General features: G+C 44.1%; 1 protein-coding gene across 11 annotated transcripts in view; it reads left to right on the top strand.

Annotated features, from left to right (window-relative positions):
• The window catches only part of Lar (tyrosine-protein phosphatase Lar), a 399,840-nt gene that overhangs the window by 261,361 nt on the left and 112,270 nt on the right, over window positions 1-26,209 (top strand). For 10 of the 11 annotated variants that reach the window (XM_077407378.1, XM_077407374.1, XM_077407377.1 and 7 more), the window contains 3 exons: window positions 10,140-10,178; window positions 22,134-22,265; window positions 23,620-23,778. In XM_077407378.1, the coding sequence (XP_077263504.1) occupies window positions 10,140-10,178; window positions 22,134-22,265; window positions 23,620-23,778 (330 nt within the window). The remainder of the gene's footprint in view (window positions 1-10,139; window positions 10,179-22,133; window positions 22,266-23,619; window positions 23,779-26,209) is intronic. The other variant, XM_077407380.1, reaches the window with a different exon arrangement.

Below are 26,209 nucleotides of genomic sequence, written 5' to 3'. Positions count from 1 at the left end.
ACGCTTTTCGTCCTTTCCACCTCCACCTCTACCTCCACCTCCGCCCTCCCTCTCCCTCCGCTTTTGCCATTCCCTTTACGCCCCATCCACCGTCGCGTACAAAGAATCTTTGTAATCCTGTTCTTGTAGCCCCGGGGTGCAAAAACGTGGCGGCATCCGCTCCAGTCTTCCGTATCGTCTGCAGCCGCGTGCATCCGATGCACCCGCGGCACCATCGTCAGCTCGTGAATCAAATGCAGAGATCGCATCGCAAGGTAAATTGTTCGGAAAGCCAGGTCGCGTTTGAATTTCCGCCGGAAGGTTTATGACTATTTCTCCGTTGGGGGTCGTTGCTGGCGAATCGAGCGTATCGCGCCCTTTCTTAGGAGATAATATATATATATAAACACAATCCACACGGCAGGGGCGTTTAATCGAGTGTCTAATCGATTTGAGACATGAACTTCTTTTTCCCCTCCATTAGCAATTGTTCACTTGCGTGACTGTTGCTTTAGGCAGGTCTACAGAACGATTTGAGGAAAGAAATTCAGGGGAGATATACTATTTTTTCTGAAGTTGACAAAAATATCTCGGCAAACTTATACGTCTGTACACCGTAAATTCTGTATATATCGAGACTTTTTCTATTATGAAAACACACGCGATTCTTATATACCGGTACCGCTTTTACTTTGCATCGAATTTCTCAATTCGATTCGTTTATTCTCCACTGCGCCACAAGCATCTTCGTCAAATTTCGACACCGGTGGGTCGAGGCAGCGCCGTCAAGAGGAGAGATAACGGGTGATGTGCGAGCGCAGGTATACTGCGGGGGGTTTGCTATCGTTGGCGGAGTAGCACTTGACAGCGTATACCAATTATTGCGTCGGACGCGGCTCGTGGCCAGGGAAACCAATACGCCGGGACAAATTGTCAATTTATGCTTTCTCGTTATTACGCTGGCCTGATCATAGCGCGCTGGGGCTTCACCGGCGGCACGTGAACTCCGATGCACACGCATCGTCACCGAGTGCATTGTGCAATCTATGAGAAGGAACGACCGCAGCGGTGTACGTTGGGTAACCGCAGATATGGACGTTCCTCCGTCCGCATGAAGGCGGAATTCGCGCACGTTTCAATCTCGCGGCTAACTGCCTCGTCAGGCGCCCATTACGGCGAGATACCTTCGATCGCGCATGAATGGCAGGGCCCCTTTTGTAAACTTATCGCGTACGGACGATCACAATGAAACAACGTTAGACACAGCCCATCCGTAAAACGCCTAGAGCGTATCACCTGACGCAACCTAATCTACATAGGCCAACAACGAAAGTTTGAATAAAGTTCTCGATCTAATTATACAAGCCAATGTTTATTCTTGGTGAATTTAAAAGCAACAGCTACGCATTTTATTGAGACGGTATTGCGCGCATTTTGCCTATGTACTTCGCGCGTGTGACTCAACATCCATTTAGACATGAACGCGTAATCCATTGCGTTGCGACGAAACGAACAACGAGACAAGATCAACTTTCATCCGCCAGATAGAATCTAAGGGGAAGACTTATAGTGGGTTACGAGGAGGGAATGATACAGAATTTATCCGTATATTGCGGCCGCGAAGGCTTCCGGGGGGAGGCTGCCACACGCAAAGCCATAAAAATAAAGCATAAAATCAACTGCTGACTCGATCGCGCGCCGCCTCCTACTCCTTGGCAACGGTGGGAGAATATTGCGGAGTATGCGATTTAAATCATAAAACTCGAATAAAAATCCTAGACTGTTTTTGCAGCTGCAGCGTCACGAACGGCAGGAATACGGAAGGAAAGAGGCAAGAGAGGGAGGAAAGCAGAGCGAGTCGTGTGAGATGAAAACACGAATTTCGGATGTCGCGTCTTTCATCAGCGGTCTCTCCTTCCCTCCTCGATTCACTCCGTTTCGCTTGCTCGCCGCTTATGTTTCTCTTTCGCCACGTTGCTTAACTTGCGAAACTGTGCGAGAAACTCGTAAAGGAAAATCACGCGTGCGATTTCATCTTGAAGCTGCTCGGGTCCTCAAAAAAATATGTAGTATATATAGTAATGTGAAGCCAGATTTATCGATCAATCTAATCGAACGATTTCAAGATTGAACCGCATAAACAGTTTCTAAACTTTATTCGCATAATTATCCTTTTTTTTAAATCATTTTTTGCTATTATTAAAACATATAGAACATTTAGCCTCGCATAAGTCGACTCATGAATAAATCACCGAACGTTGTGCTGGATATTCGCACTTCCCCGCGAATATTGTTTCAATGCGGGGCCATTATCCACCCAAATCAGGGAACAAAATATTTGATTAAGTTTAATCAGATTCTCCAGCGTTACCCCGCTAAGGATTAATGAAGTCGCTCTTTGAGAAAAGCGGTTGTTCATAAAGCGTTCGCTCGGAACGGAGCAGGCGAGGATAATATTTCATTCTCAGGCACGGAGTATTATTTTTCAATAATTCAGCTAACCGGCGAGGTATACCGGCCGAACAGTGGCTCCTGCTTTTTTCCCTATTTCTCGCGCCGTCTATATTTTTTCCTTTTTGCTTTGTTGCCCTGACCTTAGCCTCGGTGCGCGCAATCGGGCGCAGTCCGCGTTAGCGTTTGCGTAGCGGCGGCTAGGCGTATTTTGCGGCGTCCGGTCCGGTTTGTAGGTGGACGCGGAATGCCGTCGCGCACGGTAAATTCTCGATGCAAATGAGATCCCTGATACGGCGCGAAATATAAATCCGAAAAACCCAGGGAGAATATTTATGTCCATTATCTGAGAGCTAAGCGAAATCGCTCCGATCCGTTCTCCGCTCACCCCTATACGCGGCAGAAATACGGTCAAGTCGGATTACATTTTCGGGAATATTACAGGAAAACCACTTACGAAATCGATTAACCCACTGTCACGAGATATCGGGATTGAAATACCGCGCGGCACGGTGCAGAGGCTGCGTCTAAAAATAGTAATAAGATTTCTCGGCAGAATTATTCATCTCTTGATAATCGGAAAAAAATAGCAAGAGCTAATGTATTTGCCTAATCCGTTTAAATATCCCATTTAATTGCCATATTCGTTTATAGAATTCAAATTGTGTATTACATATTTGTCTATGTAATCTGGTATTTTTTGCAATGAGCAAGAAGAATTTATAAAACCTGTATCAAAGAATCAAATCTAGAGAGGAGTTTATTTTTTCTGATATAAGACGCTACTCAGTTTATCTGAGATTTTTTTCTTTTACAGACTGAAATTTTTATGTCATATTTATTAAATGTATATATTTGGGTATGTTATATGCATTCATGTAAAGAATGAAATCTCATGGAGTCTCATGTTATTCGTGTTTTATAAAGTTTGATTGAGATTTAGCGAACGCGGTGGCATTAAAATTACAGTATAAGTCCTAGAACAGAAGCTTTAATTGCATGGTATAACAGTTTGGTTCGCAATCGTTTTAATCGCATGCCCTCCATTATCATCTGGAACGCGTTCCTTGAAAGGATATCACGCGAAGCCTTTGAGGTCTTTAACACGTCAGAAGTACCGACGAAGTACCGAATCACCACTGGTCAGTTCCCCTAACAAAGTTGCCGACTAAATAAAATTACAGGCTTATGCCAGTAGGTCGTATTAGCATTATCTGATCGACCAAACGTGATTCAGTTTCATAAAAAAAGAAAGAAAACGAGTATCGCACTAAAGCTCCGCAAATACGCCACATACTTGCAAGTTGCAACTTATCGATTGCCCTCGTACTTGATTCCTACATCTTCTCTCTGAAGAAATAGTATATTTTATTTTGAGGAAAAATATTTCATCTCGGATACCATATTGTGAGAAGAGGTTGGTCAAGGTTGGTGAGATTTCTTAATGCAGGATTTCTCTCGGGTTCGAGTGCAATCATAGGAAAAAGGTTCGAAGTTCATATTTCATGTACACAAATTTGAAATTGCGAGTTTATTGGAAAACCAGCGGAAAACGGAATTCGATATTACATGCATCTTTCTCGGCCTCTCTCTCCGTTCTAGAATCGCGTTTCCATTAATCGATATTCCATGGCCAGTTTTATCGAACTGTCCCCAGTAGATTAGAAACTTGACACACACGATGGCGTAGGCGCGGACCGAAAAGGTGTTAACTTCTCGAAACTAATAACCGATGTGACAAGCAGATTTCCCCATTCCCAATCGAAACCATTATTAAGCCATCTACTGTCCTCGCGGCACTTTGTCCGGATTGGTGGTTTCATCCCCTTCTTCCCTGCGTTCCTCGGGAAGCTCAAGCTGGGATTTGGCCAGGCGCCAACGTATTCATTCCAGAAACTAGCCGACCGATCTAAGGGGCCAATTATTTAATCAATTCCACTCTCTTAGCGGCCCGGGATAGCGGAGATGGCCCATTCGAAACGTGGAACTGCCGACAAGGACGTCGACGTCTACGACGTCGGCGACGACAATTGAAATCGGTCCATCTTTGTCTCGTCCGCGATATTCGGACCCACTTACCGACCAACGTTTGGACATGCTTCAAGGACGTCGTCGACGGGTTGTAGAATCTCGAACGAAATCCATCCTTTGACAAAGATTACGGTATCTCGAAATATCGGTCACTAAATCCAGATCAATTCATTGCTCTATCGTTAGTTTCATTCTCTCAGGGCTAACGAATGTAATGGCTAATGATAATCAGTTTAAGCGATTGCTACTACTCAGGAGTTCCGATATATCATTTTTTGTTTGCAATTATTATTTTTGTTAAATAAATACAAATGGTAAATAACTGCTATAAATGTAAATTGTTTATTTTTCATTAGTAACAAAAAATATTTATATCGAATCATATATTTTCTCTGTATATACGTTGCAATTTCTAAATGTTATTTTAAGCTTAGAGCTTTTGAGATTTTAAATCGACCATGGGATAAATATAAATATGCGCTTGTCTATAAGCCCAGGTGTTATGAATGAACTGACAAACAAGCTATCTCGCATGATGCATTCGCATATATTGGCCTATATATTGATCGCGTATCATCATATCCGAAGCGCCACGAAGCAGGTTTAACGTCAATTAATTTGAAACTTTGGCACAGCAATTGCGAGAGAGAGCGAGAAAGAGAGGGATAGGGTGGAGGATGGTATATAGGATAGATGGGATTTCAGGAAACTCACGAAGATTTGAATATTGCCAATGAAATTAAGGGGAGAGAGCGAAGGAAATACGTGCCACATCGTATATACCACCGCGCGTTACCCAGTTCCGCTGATAATGTTATAACTATATCGCAGTTAGATACGACCAATTTTCCACTTATTAGTTATTACGTATGTCGCTAAACGACGATTAGTTAACTACTCGATTGGAAAATGCAAACGAGGGAAGATGTAGTCGGAATCAGGGAGATGCTTTAATTAACTGCTCTGATCAACCATTTTATATTCATTGTTCATTCGCGCGCAAATGCATATTTTATTTTTTATTAAAATGGTAGGTATATAATATTGCAAATGGTATATATTATTGCAAATTACTTCCACAAAGTAGGAAAAAGATTGTATCGATTTCCAGATATTTTATATATAATCCATGATTTTATAAATTAAATAAAATTTTTAGTTTTGTCTGTAGGATAATTTTACAGTCCGTGTAAGCGCGAAGCAGAGCGTCAATTGTATCTATACCGGTGATACTTTAGACCCCTGGGGCCACTGGGATTAGTGAATAGCCCAAACTACCAGTGAGAACTACCACGTAGTTTAAGAAGTATTGAACGCAATAGGCAAATTTGCGCCGCCAGCGCCTCGTGGTCTCGCCGCACTCGCCATCGTCGTACATCGCTAACCCCGTGAGAAACCGATACAAACTACTCACGCGAAATCATAATGTCGGTCATTAAAATTGATCGCGCGGCAGTAGCACAATCGCTGACATTGCTGGAAATAATTTAAGTAGCTCATTGCGCCTTTGAGATTCCAATCGTTTAAACATTTTGCACAATTTTCACACATCATTTTTCGTTTCCTGCAAATTACCGAATATATGTGATTCGAATAGTATTAAATGTTTGAAGCTAACCGAATGAGCTGTTTCGTAATGGTAAAAATTGAGCGAAACGATTCATTTTACGTCGACGGCAAGAACTATTCGCGCACGTTCCGCGTATAATATCGCAATAAGCCGCGATTTAGCGAGTGTCGAATCTGATGCGCCATAAAATTCCTTCCCTCGCCGTTCATATTGAGTTCCCGCGCCGGCATGAGCGACAGCGACGTCTTGCTTCCATTAAGATAGATATCCCTTCCCGTCGAAGCAGTTCCGTAGGAATTCGACGGCGTGAATGCGCGGTCTGATAGCCCGGAATGCCGACGAAGAAGAGACTGCGCGGAATGAGTGATAATAAAAATCGTGCCCATATATACACATACGCACGCATCTGTCAATCCGCGACGGAATGCTACCCCGTTGATGGTGTTAGAATTACGGAATCTCCAGCGCGGACACGAAATTTTAATAACCGGCCTTCGAATTCTATCTCATCTTTATACCGATTTAAGTATAGTCACGCGCGATTTTTACATTGACTTGCCGGAGAACGATCGTGCGTTTTCTCAAAATGAGTCGCCTTTCTTGCCCTTCGCGACGGGGTGGTAAACTCGCTTTTGTGCGCGGGGCGCGCAAACAGCTCGCATGATCCCGGACTCGAAAATACGATCGAGCTAACATATACACACGTGATCGCGATACGTATCTCGGCGCCGTGGCCGCGGCCACGTAAATAGGTCAGTTATATACGGATCGTCGAGCCACGATGCCGACATGGCATCGTACTCGATCCACGGTAACGGCAAACCTATTTTAAATATATATTGAATTAAATGCGCGAATGTGTTTCTTTCGTCAGCTCTGTTTTTCCTTCTTTCTGCGTATTTTTTCACGGATGGCCCAATTTTTCGTCAGAGAGAGTATTTACACGCGATTATTAAGATAGACAATAATCTTCATTTACGATCGGCACACCTATCAGATAAACGTCGGGAGCTTGTGCTGCAAAATAAACATTACGGGAATATAAAACGAATTAAAACTGTTGTTTGCGAAAATCAAATGTTTGAGCCAGCTCGACATTTTTTTTCTGGCGAATGGAATTGGAATGCCTGTGAACGTCATAGAAACGTCTTTGTCATCGAAGTTCAATGAGACGGCGCCACAATTCGTGATAACGAGATGCATGAGTTGAGTTATAGATTCACATTATGCCGGCCCGCATGGATTTCCCTCTGCCAACGGTGTGACGTATCGCGCTCGCAAGTTATACCGTGCACGGCAACTTCGTCATAACGCCGGGGGCTGACGTTAATTCAACGTTAACCTGCGGTAGGGGAACTAATTATAAAATGCATTTATATATTCGGTTGTTTTCGAATTTTTGCTCGGCGGTAAATTCCACTGTTTGCTCAGTTTCGCTCGAATACCGTATACTCGATCTTTGAGACGTTACCCCTTAGCGGAAAGGAACGCACGTTTGAAAAATTCTGAACATGTAAACTATTTATCATAAATTAACCGAGCCGGATTTAATTTCCATCAGATTAACGTAATAAATGTAACGTCCGTGTACATGTACAATATACCGTATTAAAAAGAACTACTTGGATGAGATGGAAAAAAAAAACGATGCCCGCGCGGGTTCATCAGCCGGAGTCGCTTTGGCGCTCCTGATTCCCATCATGAAAGCCTCCCAGCTCCCATAGCGACGGCGTGGCAATTTTCGTGTCTCATATCCCGTGCCTGTCGTACCGAGCGCGTGTAAGGCTTGTAACACGTAACTTTTTATGATCGGGAAAATAATCTCGCGCAATACGGTTATGGGAGCCCCGTCACCGATACACTGACATTACTCAGGCGCATAATTCCGCCCGCCCCCTTGCGCAAACTTATTTACGTCTCGCGAATATAAAACGGGGCATAATGACTCCTTATATCGGGAACGAGAGTCGTCGTTGCCTCGATTATTAAGAGCGCCGGGAAATTCATTGAGTGCCGTAAAAGCGAGCGCGTAAAATCGGGGAAAGTGCGCGCGAGCGCGTAACTTGTCGCTTCCGTCGCGACTGCCGTGAATAATCGTAAGATATAAACGCCGGAATCAAGCGATGAAACGGAAAAAGAATGGCCGAGGATTATTGCGACGGGAACAGCGTTATGTCGCGAACGAACGGGAGACACGATAAAATACATCGCCTAAATACTCTTCGACGTCGATGGGAGAGAGCGATTGGGCTGTCGTATTCCCACGGAGGTGAAGGCATCTTATGCGGTAGCGAAGGGTGCAAAAGGGCATGAGTATAGCGATACCACGCCCGCGTTATTATACGCCAAGTTAACGACAAGATTGTTTCTCAAAGTTAATTTACATCCACCGGGGGCCCGTCTAAGAGAAGAGGCAACGTGTCGATACCTCCTCGCGCACAATCTTGCCAAATTAATATCCCGTTCTATTCGTGGGGAAATCTCTTCGACGATGAGAGACGACGCGACGACGTATGCTCGCGTCGAGAGCTTCGCAATGGAATAACAGCGGTTTGGTTGACGTGCGCGCCGAAATGGCGACATCGCGCTTGCGTATCTCGGGATGCATCCGCTTGTTTGTCTGCGAGAAGCTTCACGCATGAAGGAACGCATTTGTGTTATTACGAAGTGTTGTTACAGAATGTGGATTACACACGTCCTTGAAATTATTACATACCTACTCGTGGCGTCTGGCTGGCTGAAAAGCAGTTTTGTTTGTAACGCGATTAAGAGATTAAGACACAGGCAAGCGAACAGGATTGATATTGAATTTATAGAAACATCATTAATATTATCATAGACTATTCTTAATATTAATATTACGATTATTATAATATATTAATATATTTTAAATTAAGAAACATAAAATTATGTTTCAAGATAAAAGATATGAGAAGTATAAAATGATGAGTAGAGAGAGAGAGAGAGAGAGAGAGAGAGAGAGAGAGAGAGAGAGAGAGAGAGAGAGAGAGAGAGAGAGAGAGAGAGAGAGAGAGAGTTAGAGTATAAATTTCATTTGCTAGCTTTTAATAATAAATCATTATCAGATCTCTATTATCTATTCTAGACATTTTATAATTATATATTTGATATAATATGACTATATATAATTACGAATGACTGACAGAACTAATAATATTAGATGAAGAATAAAACGATAGACCTACGATTTTCTTTTTGGCATAATTTTGGCAAGAATTATAATTTTCCGCTTTAATTTCTCGCAGCGCGGATACTTTGAATTTTAAAGCGCGCCATTGGCGATTCATTTATTCGCGCGAACACGAGGTAACGACCGTACAAGAATGAATACTAAACATCGAGCGTAAAAATATCGCCATCGCCATCGACGGTTATATTCCGCGAATAGGAACGCATGCGAAAACGTAACTCGCGCTTTCACGCTTTTCCGAGAGCTTTCACGACAGCTGCCGACCAACTCGCAAACCACCAAACACCCCTACCGCCCATCCTTCTTTCACCCTCTGCCCGACCTCTTCGTGCCTCCCGAAGGTTCGTGCAATACCCCGACGTTTTCACACACGCGAATATTCCAAGTCGAAGGAGATCGACACGGCTCTCGAGAGCGCGTATTATCGAGGGATGCAAGTCGCGTGTCGATGGCATGCCTTCGTGGCTTCGAAGTCGACGCAGTATGGCGATGAAATTCGAGAGGGATATCGAAAGCTGCCACGTATATTTCTTACTCCATTATTGAGCTTGATCAGATACATGTATACTTGCGGCGATAAACACGAGAAGCATGGGAGACACTACAAATTTATCTTATTTATCTCATTTATATAAATTTAAGTGCGTGCTTCCGCGGGAACTAATCAGTGCGCGAATGTATGCGATTAATTCCTGCTGCGTGGCCGTCTGATGTGAACGATATAATTAGATTAACGAAAACTGCGTTGGGGTTCGGCGGTCAGTACAGCGAAAGAAATGAAATGTCATGGTGTTCGTATCCGCGTAAACGCAAACACGTCGACGCACGGCACGCGCCTGGGCTCGCGAGGCATCGCCGGGACGTTACGTACGACTTGACTCAACGAGCTTCTTTCAGGAAACATCAGCGACTCGCACTACATCACGTACATGACAAGTAAGTACAAACAACGCTCGTAACGGAGGTGGCGAGCGCCGGGGGACGCCCGATGTTATCCGCCCGGCTAACATCTAGGGCGCCGCTCGCGCTCGCGCACACGTACCCGTATACGTAGATCAGCGTGGAACGAATGCGGACCCGTACGCGGCTCGTTGGCAAAAATACACTCCCCCGTGCACGATAACGGGATTCGAAGGGGGGGAACGAGGTCAGAAGAAGTGGACCTCACGCGCGCACGTAACATCGATCAGACTCGGGAATCAGGCGTTTCGAGACACGCGCAGCGTGTAGGGGCACCGCGAGCTCCCGCCGCCCGCAAATCGGCCTGTTTTCGAGCACGGACTGGTCAATTTCACAAGGGGCTAAAGGGTGAGAGGATGGGACTAGCCGGTATCTAAATTTCAAATTCACTAATGTGTATATTTTTGCCCTGGGTCCCGCGGCCGTTCTTCGTCCCGTCTATCTGTCCACCTCTCTTTCCCACCGTTATCGGCCGGCTTTCTCCGGACGCTTTGAATTTCAAATTCGGCGCGACCACCGTGTCGGCCGTCGCGGCAACAACCGACTTTCGAGTGTTTCCACCCGCTTATGCGCTGTCATTTGTTTCCGTCGCCCATTCCCCCTCTTCCAATCGGGTTATATGTAACAGACACCGCGATCTACGGTGCGGCGGTATCTCTGGTTGGTACCTCGCACTTTTATTTATGGCGCCACCCGGTATGTATCAGAATTGATTCTGTGATTTATTTCGCGGCCGATAGCGACGCGCGGGTCCGCTGCCAGCCGGCACGAAAAGGCGAATTTCGAGACTACGTTGCGATCTCCTTCACTTTGAACGTTGCGTGCGACGTAACGATTACGTTATAATTTTCTCACGTCTCACCTTACGAGGCAAAGTCTGTTCGCGCTCGCTCGTTCCCGTACGCTCGGGACGGTCGCGTAATAGTCGCCGATTGGAGTGCACGCATAACGAGAAGCGAGAGCGAGATACCGTCTTTTCCGGGGTAAAAATAACACACTCGAGCATTACGCTAATGCGCTGCTTTAACGGCAATGTAACTCCGACGTTATCGTCGACTAATCTTCTGCCGGCAATGTCTTTTAACGGTTCTTTTGCCGGTCTTCTTAATGCACGGGACTTTGCACCTAATTGCACGCTACGGCCCGACGATCGCGAAAGTTCCTCCGCGCGTTGCTCGCGCGAGCAACGGCGGGAGCAAGAAAGTCCCCGCCCGGGTTGAAAGGGATGAGAGGAGGCACGACCCCTGGCTAATTGAAGCGCAATTAACCGCGTTAAAACGCCAAGTGCTGATTAGGGCGCTACGTCTACGTCGCAGGGCGGCCTACTAATCTATGCGCATACGTGACGGCGGTGGTTCTTGCGTAAATTGAAAGTCGTCCTTGCCCTCTCATCGCTCGGCAAGAGTGCACTCGACCGCTGAAATTCGCCGAGGTATTACCCTTCATCCTCTTCGACCCTCGACGCCGTTAAGTGTACCGTCTATGAGTTTCTAAACGACGATTCGGTTATAAGTGCATAAAGAAATGATTGTAACGTTTATACAGCGATGAAAATAAAGTTATTTGATATAGAATCAAGAGTGAGAAATCTTCCAGTAAATGGTACAATCAGTAATTTCAGAATAAAATTAATGATTATTCTTTTTTTATTACTCTTATAATATTTTCTTAACTAAACAGTACGCACAGTAAAGTAATTTAAAACAAAAATATAAAATATGAAAGGCCAATCTCCGAGCAAGATAACGAATAGGTGTTGGTTTAATATAAATAATAATAATTTATTAAATGGCGAGAATAACAATCGTTTACGTTTTGACTTACTTAGTCTTCATCGGAACACACTGGAGCAAACCGATAAAATTACATTACAATAAATATAATGTAATGTAACTAATGTGTTTCATCGGTTCGGCCCAGCATGTTCTAATGAAGACTAAGTAAGTCGAAACATAAACGATTGTTATTTTTGCGGTTTTTGCCATTTAATAAATTATTATTTATATTAAACCAACACCTATTCGTTGTCTTGCTCTCGACATTGGTCGTATAACCTTCATATTTTAGTTTTGCTGTTATCGAGCATATATGTTGGTCTTTTCACAAAAATATAGCTTATGATAAGAGAAAGATTTAACAATAACTGCGTAACTCTATAATTAATTCTAAATGTTTCTTTCATCACAAACCCATAGCTTTAGAACTCAAACATTAAATCTAGAGTTAACGATACAATCATTTATTCTCATGTCAGGAAATCCAAACAAACATTAAAGGAAACCATTATAACAAATCAACTGAATTCAATTTTTATGTTCTATGAAACGTAAGCGAGGGATGCGAACAAAATCTCTGAGTTTTATAGACGAGTATATTTGGTATGTTCTAAAGGAATGCGCGCGGCGTTGTATTAAGATTAGATAATTCAAGAAAGACCTCGAACGCGCGCGGCGGGGCCTCGTGAATATTCACAAGTTCGCCGAATTGCGGGGACTCTCCCAGTGGGACTTCGATTGTTCTCTCTGGTCGCCGCAAGAAGCTTCACCGTCGTCGTCGTCGTCGTCGTCGTCGTCGAGACACTCGGAGAAACGCGAGCGCGGCTAAGAAACGCTAATTGCGCCGAAGATGCCGCTGAGACGCCAGAACGAGAAGGAACAGCGGTATTAGAGACGCCGTCACCATCGCTATCGCTGCGATTTTACAATGAGCCGAAAGCGACGGTGGATGATCGCGTTTGGTTGGTCGGATTCGCCAGTGGCAGAGATCCGGCGTGGCGAGAGACGGCTGCGGAGAGGGTGTACCTACCTACTTATTTAGAATATTGCCGGCATACATCTGCATAAATTCAGCGCAGGCCCTTCGACATTCGCGTCGTACCAACTTACCAACCCCCTCCGGACTTTACTCGCGGAGACGCTCTTAGGTCAGGGAGAGGGAACGGAACGGTCGTTCGACACGGGGGGTTGTCCCGCCCTCCCGTCGTTCCGCAGCCGCCATCAGCATCATACCGCTCGTAAAGAAATCCCTCGTGACGCCGCCTGAAAGCATCCCCGGGGCGCGAGCGCGAGAGGGTAAAAAAATTTGAGGCGCGTCGCCGCGTTATAAAAATATCTTCGACGTGCGAGCGTGTATTATCGCGCGCTCGCGCGTGGGAGATTAAAGTATCCCGGCAAACGTGCTCGATAACCGATGATCCATTCCCGACGAATGCGGGAACGCGCCCCCGCGGTAGATAGATAAGGTAGCGAGGTTATATAGATGGAAAAAGAAACGCCGCAAGGCCGTGGCGAGAAGCGGAGTGACGAGAAGGGGTGGTATATTCTCTTGTGACGGTAATATCTATATTACATGAGGTAGAGAGATGGGGGTGAGAGCGGGAGAGAGAGAGAGAGAGAGAGAGGGAGGGAGGGAGGGAAAGAGAGAAGTACAACCTACTGTATATGCACGCGGGAATTACGCGATAGGAACGTGGATGTGCGCGCGCGGACCGCTCGCGCCGCAGGCCCCGTATACATATTCAAATTGAATTATACGCGCTACCAGACGCGTTGATTCGAAATCATTCGACGGCTTGGTATCTCGAAAACAAGCCAGTATCGCCCTCCCCCGTCGGCGTCGGGTCCGCCCGCTCCGTCCCCGTGCGTGAGTTTCCGCTCAACGGGACTGTCGTTCTCTACCCTGACTAATGGAAATTCTCTGCGAGAAGTTGGTTAAACGCATTCGCTTTGCATACGTATCGAAGCGCGGCGGTTGTTGTGCTATCCCGTCCGACTTCGTGCTCCACGCGTGCAAAAGTGATGCATCGATGCACCTATCGAGGAATTTGGAAATCGCGATTCAGTCCCGGCGTGTCTCGTCGATTCGGATGCCTCGGCGGGTTCGGTTCGGTCAGCGACGAAACGTAATTACTTGATATGTATATCAGAGTACCACAGGAATCAGAATTTCTCGGATTCTGTTCCGAGTTTCTGTTTAATAAAATGAATCACAAATCGAAAAGGAGAGAAAGAGAGAGAGAGAAAGAGAGAGAGAGACAGAAATAAAGAAAATATTGCATCAAGAAAAATTTGAAATAGAACGCCACAACACACACACACACACACACACACACACAAACAGTGATTTGCATTGTCGGTGATAACATCGCGGATACGGAAGATCTTCGTCGAGACGAGTCAGGTCGAAACACGCGGGTTGTATTCACTCCTTCCCGGCGAGAGGGACGAGTGAATAAATTAAGAAGGTGCCAACACGGGAAGAGTAACGAATCTTCCGCCGTGTCTTCTCGTGTCGCCGTGGAAATTATTCTTTCCTCCCTCGCGTTGCACGGCGCGTCTCTCCGCCACCGTTGTTTATCTCATTAAAGGAACGCGGAAAACGGATAATCTCCCGGTTGACAAATCGCGCCCGGCGTCGACGGAGTCGGTTCCCCGTCCGCTCCTTTCACCGGCGTAACTTTATCGCGGGAAGAAAAAACGAACGAGGTGGTAACGGAAGCGCCGAGCGGAAAGGGGTTTTAGAGTGCCGGCGACGTTAGGCGATGGATAGGGAAGTAACCGGGCCCAGCCTTACTGGCGGGTACCAAGCTCCGTCGTAATGGACGCTTTAATTCCAAAGGAGAATAAATTGCAATTTTTCCGACCGTGCGGCGTCATTCATGGAACCGCGAGAACGAACGGTTCCCTCGTTAGTTGTGCGAGCGGCGTCAAAGAAAAATAACGCGATTCAGTTGAATAGTATGCGCCGTGTTAAAAAATCTTGAAACGATCGGAGTTAATGAGATGATGTTTAACGATTTGGTTAAATGGAGAACACATCGCATCTTTGAGAAAGATTTGCACGTAATCTCATATCTGTGTCAATTCAGTTAAGAAATATTTAAAAGCCCCATTAAATATTTTTGTCGGATTTATTAAGATCTTTCTAGCGCATGTATTTTACAATCAGAATGTTTCAGTGAAAATAGCCTCGAATCGCGCAATAAGAATCGATGGGGTCGAAGTATTCTTAGTTTGAACCAGTTTCCAGAATTCGGGTAATCGTGTTCGATTTCTTTTCTTATCTATAGATAATACGTCGATGGTATAAAATAAATTGCCGCTTCTATTATTGGAATTAATATCTATCTCGGCCGGATGATAGTCCAGAACAAATCGTGAGTTATATTTCGTTTAGCTCTGAAGCTTTAACTGCTGATTCTTTTGTGTTCAATTTTCTTTTTATAAAAAAATGTCTCGCGTCTCGAAAATGTCGATTCGTATATTAGTGACATATTTGTCTAAAAAATACAAGTCAAAAAGAACGAATGTCAAGCGTAGAAAAAAAATATCGACATTATATTCCCATTTTATATTTTATCAATTTAATTACATTTGTTTCGTTCAATATTTGCTCAAATGACCGTATATGTTTTCTCGTATTACGTCGATGAACCCGCTCGCGCGCCGGCAAAATTTTCATTATTTTAACCCGGCCAGATTCCACTCGGCGTTGTTAACACATCATATTTGAGCAATGAGACACAAGTTCACCCTTACGCCGCGCTCGACCCATCTATCTCGGCCAAGTTTGAAATGTGTATCAGCACGCAGAAGAGCGTGGATGAAAATCCATTTAAATTAAATTAATATTTACCATACGGCTGAACGGAAAGAGAGCGCGATCGTATATACGCACGCAAGTTGAACGGAAGCTCCTACCTGGGATTTTAATACTAAAATGCAAATAAATTTCGCATAATTATCTATGATAAACCTGCATTGTATTCGCAACATGTGTATATATTCGCCTATAATGCATTATCCCGCGTTCTCTTCTCCCCCTACTAACGTCTCACCTTTGTGGACACCTTTCACCCCCGCGGACGTTATCGTTATACATATGCATATATGCATATATGTAAATAAACGTGTATATATATATATATATATATATATATATATATATGCATAAATGGTCGCGTTTACAATCAATGCTAAGCGAGTGGAAGCGAGATGACATCGGCGCGACGACTCTGTATAGCTGCATCGGAAATTGCACACACGGTGTATCGACCCGACGGCACGAAATTTCGAGCGAGCCGGCATGGAGGTTTGTCCTCTTTCGAATTCGGCCGTGGTACCGGCGAGCCCGAAATGACTCCCGATCCGTAATTACCGCCCCCGCTTCGTTTCCATAAATGAGCCCCTGCGTACGTCGCGCCGCGCGTCCTCGCGTTCACGTGTTATTTAGGGGCCGGGCGTATATCAGAATCCGTTTAAACGCATCCCGTATTTGTTTCGCGATTCGCCCACCAAAACTCGTCCTCGACAGCCCGCGGGGAACGCGTTAATGTAATTGCCGCGTATTTTCAGTAATATTCCTACAGCGGCGCGGCCGCGCGTTTTCTGATGCGCGGCGGGGTCTTTGTTGAAAATCACGGCTTTAATACGGCTGCATTTTGATATTAATTAGCGATAGTACCGCTCGCACGGGCACGCCTTTCAGGGATTAACCACGTGACGAAATTGATTGAAGCGTTACGTATCAGCACGGTCTCGATGGCCGAGCGTGGTCGATATTCTCTCCATACTCTTTGCCGATCGAAAATTCTACGTATATATTTATTGCTCTACTTATTGACGGCTCTTGAAAGCCTTCTTTTTTTTTGTACGATGTCACGAAGCATCGTTCGCGCGTGCGTTCGCCAGCCTCGAATCGATTTTATAATACGTTCGGTAGTCGCTAACGCGTAATGTTATTCAAATCGCATGCAGATTGCTCCGTTATCGGCTACTTTTTCAATTACGACGTGGCGGGCTATAAAATGTAATGCCGACACCAGGAGCGAAACTTTTTCTCCAAGTTATCTGAGCCCGTGCCGAATAGCCATAAACTTTAAGTATAAGATATTGCCGTCGCGCATTTTTATATACGGATTCGCGATCGATTCGTCGCGCGAAAAGTCGCGATCGCTACCGTCGTATACCATAGGGTAGTGCGGTAGAATCTACTTCGAATGTCGGGCAATTGTGCGACATGCATCCAATACTGACACTCTTTACTGCGAAATGTTTCACGACCCGGTTACGCGCGTCCCCGATTGCATTGGACTCTGACCTTTTCACAAATGACTTTATTGCGGGACGAGAAACATTTTCCCGTGTGTTGCACACAGAATTACGCGCGGATAACTTTCCGCGGATACGCGAGGATCGTCCTCTGAAAGTCTTCGTCCTGTGTTACTATTTTCATTTCCGGCAGAGCGTATCTCTCCTCGTTCCTGGAATACTCTCTCACTTTCACTCCTCCTCTTTCTCTCTCTCTCTCTCTCTCTCTCTCTCTCTCTCTCTCTCTCTCTCTCTCTCTTTAAAAGTGGTCCGACATTCATTTCGCGGGATGCAACGACGGCATGCCTCGCTTTTCGCAATCTAATTTTCACCGGCGTTTAATCTTTGTGTACACTCGCCGGCTCGCGTGCAACCCGGCAGCGCGAGAATCTCTCAGAAAAGAGCAGCGAGTGTCGGGCACGTGCAAGCTTTTCCAATATTTTTCGAGCCGAGCCATTACTCCCGCCTTGACAACGTGCCCCTACACCTCTCGCGTGTTTTTCCCTTATCGTTTCAGTCAAAATCACATTCATCGGCCTCTCGTGCTGCGAATTTTTTTTTTTATCTTCTCACCGAAAATGATTTATTCGCGAGGAGAAGATAGCGGGAATGGGACAATTTCGGATAAATAAATGTCAGCGGCTAAAGTAAATTAATTCTCAAATATTCGACGCATTTTTCGGGCTCTAATTCGTTAAATCGTTTACATAAAAAATAACGCTAAATTAATCTTCACCACAATTGGATTCATAAAGATTATATCCCCCGTTATATTTTCGATATATATTTCCAGCTAACACAGTCAGATATGATAAATCAATTATTGGAATATAATACTAATAGCGCCTGCGTTAGATACGTTTACGGTTGCGGCCAATGAATGTGTATACATTTACCAGCTTAATTTCGATCATTCCAAATTAAACAGATATTAACTTGTCATTAATGATTCTAATTATTCGCACATCTAAAAACTCGTTCAAATTGTGTTAAAAGTAATTTCTTGCTTGTGCATAATAGAGAAGAACGATTTTATTATATTCCAGAATTTTTCGGAGAGACAACAGTTGCAAAAATCGTCTTGGATTATTACCGACGCGAGCTAGCTACTTCAGCATCTACAATCGAAAAACGAAGCAAAATGAATGCAGCGTGGCTAAATTACGCAAACAATTAAATGAAACAAATTGCACATTGGCACTGTTATATCCCCCGCGAGCTTTATCTGTATTGCATTTTGAATTGCTGACCAGACGGGGATCGAATCGATAGTATAGTTGCAGTGGGGATGGTCCTCCTTCGCGAACGACCTCTTTCCTATTTTTGTTCTATCCCTCTGTTTCCCCGTTCATCCACTTTTAATGGAATTGGGCAAACGGTCACTTTTAGCGGCGGAAGATCGAAAACTGCAATGCTGCAGCCAAGAGATAGACTCGGTATTTGCTATGTTGGAATTTAACTGGCACTCGCTTCTACGTATACAGCGAAACTTTTGGAGATTCTGATCGCTCGGAAACGACATTCCGCAAATGGTGTCGCAAACCTTCCTCGATTGTGTACAATTTGCATTTCAATAATGTTGTCGATACCGACGCTGCTGTAAATATATTTTCAAGTAAACGTTGTTATTCTTAGTAAAGTCGAGTATTGAAAAATAACATAGCTCGCTGACTTGTTATTACTGTTCTATTTATATTTATTGAAATTTTATTATAGCGATCGCATTATCCACACACATTTCGATAGAGGCACTACACATTTCCGTGATGTGTCTGCGAAAGTTACACTGCGAGTTCAAGAGATAAAATCGCAGCAAATTGTATAAAAAGCATCGCTACACACGCACACGCACCTACGTGTACACATACGCGGAAACGGTAAGTCGTAGCCTTGTTGTACACGCGTGTACGTGTACCATGTGTACACAGCGACCGTGGTCGACTAATGGACCTGTTACGAGCAATTCCGGTGGAACGACAATTGCGCGCGGAGGTACAATACGTTCGGATAAGAGTAATTTTGAATGCACAATTCGATCAAAAATTATCTGTGCTTCGTCGGCGGAATAATATTTAGCTTGAATTACGTCCGACCGAAGAGCGCGTGTGTGCGCATACGTGCGTGAAGTGTCCACGACCTGCGTTTGTAGATTAGAGTGGTCATACCTGTCAACTGTGGAATCGTCGAGTCTCTTGTACATATGCATTTTTTGCAAGTTTAACTTTTCATCGCGAAAACGACGAGCTCGCACTCATTACTCCGCTACATTTTTATTCCTGTTTCTTTTACAAAAAAGACAGTTTTTATCCATTTATATAAGGTTATTTTGTACTTTTTCTGTTTTATGATTTTTTCGAGATTAAGTCACCATTAATGAAAGTTAACATAATTTATTTGATTTATTTATATGTTTTTTCTTTTATATATATATTTTTGTATTTCTACCTGTTTGTTTTTTATAATTATACAGAATTTAATTTTTATAAAAACTTCAACTTTATAGAAATAATATAAACATTATTTGAGTGTGCCTATAATATTATATTATCACTTTCTTCGAAAGCAAAATTCTTACTCGGATCAAGAATATTTTAAGAGTACTTCTCTCGTATATTGCGCATCAACGTTCACCGCGATAAACTGCTATTATTTTTCGATACATTTTTCTTTTTATACCCGATAAAGTGTGTCATTTGACGATACGATGGACAGACGCCGTTTTAAAAACGCTGCAATAAAGTCTCACACGAGCCACGGGATCGCAAACTCTCCCGGAACGATTGCACTTTGGATTAAAAAGTTTTTTACTGCGTGTGATGTACTCCGACGTCGTAAAAGTATGTCTAATGACCCAGAAAAAGGAGACGCCGATGCCGCGCCGTGGCAAGTAGTATAAGTCGAGTTTATCGCGTACCGGGGTACCCGTAAACGTCGGGTAGATATTTTTCGGTCGTATAAACGATCGTATAAACGTCTCGGCATTAGCTCGACTGCGCCAAGATAAACATTCTTTTAACACCCTCGGCTGGAAAATCACATTTTATTATTATCCGTTAGTCCCATTACGAATAGGCGTTTCGGCGTTTGAACCAAGTAAATCAAGATCGATGTTGGCACGCAACGTTCGACTGTAAAAAGATAAGATAAAAAGCTGTGTACATTTCGATATGTCTCGCCGCCAGCGGTCCACTCCTTTCGCAGGTCGCTACACTTTTTATTCAAGCTCTTAACTCGCGGAAATAATACTCATAAACGACGTGTCGATTTTTCCGACGTAGGATCAACACGATCGAAAAGTTCCGAGACCAATTTAGAACGAGCAGTAATCCCGTTCCAGATAGCGCATCTCTGGATGTCGTCCCTTCTCTACGACGATTCTTTTTTACGTTTCTCTCTCTCTCTCTTTCCTCTTTTCTCTCCCTCTCTCTTCTTCTCTTTCTCTTTCTCCGGAGACCGCTCGACATCGCAGCGAAGCGCGGCGTTGGTCTGACAAAGGAGCGCGTCACGTTCATCCATCTTGCACCGGCCGTCTCTTTATTCCCGAGGTTAAAAGCAGCGGAGGCAGTTTGGACTTCTCGCCGCACTAAATTCACTAATTTCGGTCACCGACTTCTGGCCCGGTGCATTCGTGTAGCCACCGCGCCGCGCCACGCCGTGCGATCGATGACGGGAGAGATACGCCGTTCTCGCCCGACGAGTATAAATTTCGCGAGCGCAATCAGATTGGACTTTTACGACGTTAATTCGTAGAAGGCTGCAAACGCCCGCTCGGAACCCGATACAATTATCGGGAACGTTATTCTCGGGATCTCGATTCTCTTTCGGGAAGCGCGCGGATACGCTTTCGCTCTAAAACCGGAGTGTCCCGCTTTTCGGCCGCAAGCTCCGGCCATTTTTACATATCGAAAATTTTCCGGCTTCCGGACTTAACGCTCGGGTGTGCTGTCCGTCGTCTTCTATATTTTAACTAAAATCTACGAAAGCCATTCTAAATGATGAAAAGTAGACTAATGACCCGAATTTGCGAGAAGGAGACTAATTACCCAAGCAGAGTTATTGATGTAGAAAGAAAATATCTGCGTAACCGAGGACTGCAATTTTCCTTTGCAAATTAACGTTTTCCTACGCTGGCCGAGCGAGCGAGCGAGCGCAACCGTGAACTTTTTACTTAAATTTTAACACGAGAAACGAGAAACGTTAAAACGCGCAATTTTCATGAACGAAGGGTCCAGTTTTTATATAATTTTCTGCTACTTTGCGATTCTTTATAAAACGATCACTTGATTTCCAGTGCAAATAGCTGAAATAATCTTTATCTAGGTATAATACAATTTTATTCTGCCTTTTAGTACTGTTAATTTGAATTACTATTAATATTTTTATTGCACGAAAATTTAATAACTTTTTATTGCATTTGAAATAAATTTGATAATTTTATATGAAACAGACTGCAAGTGTCACAACCATTTAAACTTATTTTTTATCGTCAAACAAGTTTCATGTAATGAAGGCAATATTATTGTGAGAAAATGTAGATAGAAACTGTACATAAAAACGATATTTAAGACATGTTTTACAAAAATAAGCTCCAAATGATAAAAAATAAAATAAAATAATTATCAATTAAAAAGATACTCGCAGGCTTTTTGTATTCTCTAATCTATCTTCTATTCTTTAATCGGCGAGGAAAAAGACCTTATTTTTGCCATGAAATGGCGTGTTAAAGCAAACGAAGTCTCAAAATGCGCCTCAAATAGCAGCCTGGCCGCATGACCATCACACAGAAATTCTATTGTAAGCCGAGGTCTAATCAGAGAACCCCGCGTGTTCTCTTTGTTCACAGGTCCGCCGACGATCCTGGTGAAGCCACAATCACAGCAGGTGAAGGCAGGCGGAATAGCGAGCTTCTACTGCACTGCGGAAGGAGCACCGCCGCCCCAAATACACTGGCGAAAGAACGGCAAGAGAATCTCACGTAAGTCCGCGCACTTTCGCACATATTCTACTTCCCTGTCTCCGACCCGGTTTGCGTCTTCGAAATCGTCGCCACCGGTTCGTTGAGAATGCTCGAGGGTGCCGCTCTTCGGCCTTCGACCTGCACGCGAAATCTGTATCTTCTCGTTTCACGAGAACCAGAGACGCCGCGGTGAAAACGAATGAAAATTTTATCTAAATTAAAAAGTTCTCCTGACCTGGATTCTTCGCTTTTCATTTTCACGTCTTTCCCGGTACCGTTTCGTCCGCACGCGTTCATCCATTTTGCCGCATTTCTTCCTATATCGTGCATCTCGCTTTCTCTTAGTCAATTCGAACTATTCTCAGTCTCTGTCCAAGTGATTTTTGCACTCGTCCACGACGAAAACCGAACGAGTTGCGTTGGATGTTTCGCGAAATGCATATGCGTCGTATCTGATCTTTTTGTCAGGCTCCGTACGACCAAACGGATTGCGACAGCTCGACGTACTTCCATAAACCGAATTGCAATGACCATCAGGATAGTAACTCCTCGAAAATAGTTGCATATATTGACCTCCGGCTTAATCCATTCGTAATATAATAGCTTTCATAGAATTTGAATTCTGTTTCTGTAATATTCATGAATTTGTGGTTAATTCGTTTGACCTTTAGTAAACTAGGAATATATTTCCATAAATGAGTTTTATTTTAGGAAAACCGAGAAACAAGTTTTTGACTTACAATTAGTATCTTTTCTGTGTCAGTCAAAACGTTATTTTCCGATAGTATTTCTTGTAGATAACTGCCAATATCGATAGACTGTTAACTGCTAAACATAGATAAATTACTTGAACCAAGTGAGCCCACTTGTCGAAAAACTTGGAAATGCCAATTTGAAGATCGAATCTCGAGCTTCGTATATTACATTCTCATACGTTCGGAAGAACCAGCAAATCCCGCGATTCTCTAATCCGACGAGGAACACCCGACGAGATAATGGCCAGCGACCGCTTGTAACGTTCTGAACGCCAATTCGCGGTGAGCGCGGACGGACGACGCGGACGGGGGGGAGACGATAACCGGGGCGGGCGGGCCGCCCGCTCTCGAAATTTATACAGACGCGCGATCCAATTCCCATTCAATATTTCTCGGGCCGCGGAATTGGATACGAGAGGACACACATACCTCCCTTTTATTAGATTCCGCAACGGCGCAATTTTCGATCTTATATCGCCCGTTGCCGCCGCGCCGATCATTTTCGCGCGCCCCCCTCCCCCCCCTCGATCGTGCCGGTATTTTCTCGCCTTTTGTGACGAGGGTTTTCCTTTTTACGGTGCCGACGTCCGCCTCAATCTTCCGTCTTATGTCGACAGAATCCCAGTCCCGGTATGTGGTGCATCAGTATGAAAATGGTGCTTTACTGCGGATCGAACCTGTCAAGCCCGGGCGCGACAATACCAACTACGAGTGCCTAGCTGAGAACGGAGTTGGCGACGCTGTTTCAGCCGAGGCGACGCTCACCGGTTACGAAAGTAAGTGAGATTGCCGTTATTATCATTCATTTGCGCTGATAGGCGAGCGAATCCCCTATCTCTCAGCGAGGAAAATCCCATTTCTCAAAGGGAGATTATTTTTGATACAATCAACACGCCTTCCACTTCTTAATTATCTCATACTTCTTCAAAACTGATTTATTCTACTTATTTGTCTCGCGCGTTTTCTGATTAAATAATGAATATTATTAGTTCTCGCGAGATTCAAACATGCTTTTTCTGTAGTAATTTTACTTCGGGATCTCAGCTACAAATTAAATATTTCTCTGCTATTGTCTTTCATTTCCATTTCAAAAGTTCATTTAAATTTACTCTGCGTTCTTTTCCGATAAAAATCTGCTCTGTACGAAAATTTATAAAGTGCCCCAATACGCGAGAAATCGAGAAATCGCAAAAATTTACAAACTACCGCAGAACATGTTATGGCTTATGATATTTTTATTAATTACGATTGAACGAAACAAAGTATGGAGATAATTGGATCCTTTGCAAGCACGAAGTCACGCGTATAGCGAGAATATTCCGCGAACAAAACGTACCTACGTATACATATGCCAGCAAAAAGAGATATATCACTCAACCTTGTCGCGTAAAATTTTGCTTTTACGATAGCACTGCATGAAAGAAAGAGAAAGGCCCTTATTCCGAAACTGCATGTCCCAGCATAATTTTCGTCGGCAGGCTTGTGCTCAAAAGGACTACGTTATACGATACGATGGAAAGTTTTAGTTTTATCCTGCCGGTGGTAGTGGTAAACCGAGCACACGGTTTGTGTTTTATAACAAAGTCACTTGCCTTGGGAATAGTTTTCCCGGACGATATCGCGTAATAACTATTAGCGCTATCGGGGACGTCGCTACGTTGTTTAATATTTAAAGGAAGCTTCCGGGACAGCTGCTACCGTTTGGTAATGTTCGAAGCTTTAAGCTTCCTCCTATCTCGCGTGTACTATGGAGTTTGAATGTGACGCGCGCGGATAACGGCTTCTGAACTGTTTACTGATTTAGACCTCACTTAAACGCACTTCGAGTCGACGTGGACGATGATGTATCATTCATTTGTGATTGATCCTTCAATGACACTTCGATTACATCGCTTCTAAATCGCTGCCTTCCCGAAATGAAGATTAAAACTCTAATGTTTTTCAATCACATGTTTAAAATGCTGATATTACGAAGTATTTCGAAGCTTTGCTCGAGTTCGGCTGATCACATCGATATAGCGAGCGTAGCAAGGTAAATCTTTCTAAATCTGAAATTAAACAAGAAACTTGCCCACATTTTGCTCAACTTCTTTCTTCCTCTATTTTCTCAGCTATGCGGTATTTATACGGAAGACTGGTTGGCTTAATGGCGTCCGATTCGACGACCAAGACGGCAAACGACGTAATGAGGGAAAAAAAAACCACCGTGCCGCGAAACCTTACCCGTTCCCGAGGGAGAATCTCTTGAACTTTCGCAAAACGTTTTAATTGGCTTGGCCAGCCGTTTAATTTAATTCTAATTTTGTTTTTCGAATATGTTCGCTCGTGATTCGCTCCTCAACGGGGAAGAAAACAACGCCCGACTGTGTTTTTGTCCTTTCGGTATTTTTTAAGGTTTTCTTCATTCCATCTTGTTTTCGTTCATTGATGATGCCGTACCGACTTATCCAATACGCGCGTCAAGCTTTTTTTTTATCTCGATTGTCGGACATTTCCTGTCAATGCTGCTCTCATCTGGTGGCCGGTCCGGCAGTTCCTCGTAAATCACGGATATTCTCTGAAACCTCCGCTGCGATTTCAATTTATTTGTTATAAAGTTGATTCCGGCCAGATGAGCCTGTTCCCACGGGCGCAATAATAATGCGCGCGTGCGTGGGCTATCGTGAAATCAGTATACGTCAAATTGAACGTTTTTGCCGTGCCGTTTATTCGCACTCCTATTTTATTTGCGAATCATTAACGCGCGTTGGTCGAGAGAGAGAGAGAGAGAGAGAGAGAGAGAGAGAGAAACAAAGAAAAAAATAGAACATAGACTTCCTGATAAATGAAAATAATTTCGTCGGCATCACAAAGCAAAATATTGTACATTCCACGTCGACTACGCGCCACATCGTCGTCCCGAGCGTCTGCTCGCGCTTCAAATAATTCAGCGAGCTTTTACTCCGGCTGGCCGGCCGAGATATTTTTTAAGGGCGCACGAAAAAAAGCTTTGATGAAAGACAAAATTTAATTCCGTCTATGTATTCCGGAATTAAAGGCCCAATTGAGGCTTTACGCAGGGAAAGAGAGCAACCGTCAAGAGAGCGCGTTTTGCTAATTACGCGCTAAATCGCGACACATATACCGCGAAAGCTGAGCACCTTTTTTGCTCGTGCTTGAGAGCTCACCTGATTAATTGCTGACTGTCGGCGACGCACATGTGTATAC

Source organism: Temnothorax americanus, unplaced genomic scaffold, assembly GCF_048541705.1.
Source record: "Temnothorax americanus isolate GAGA-0224 unplaced genomic scaffold, ASM4854170v1 Scaffold22, whole genome shotgun sequence".
In the NCBI taxonomy this organism is placed as follows: domain Eukaryota; kingdom Metazoa; phylum Arthropoda; class Insecta; order Hymenoptera; family Formicidae; genus Temnothorax; species Temnothorax americanus.
The sequence above is the reverse complement of the archived record's forward strand: the minus strand, read 5'-3'. Positions and strand labels throughout refer to the sequence as shown.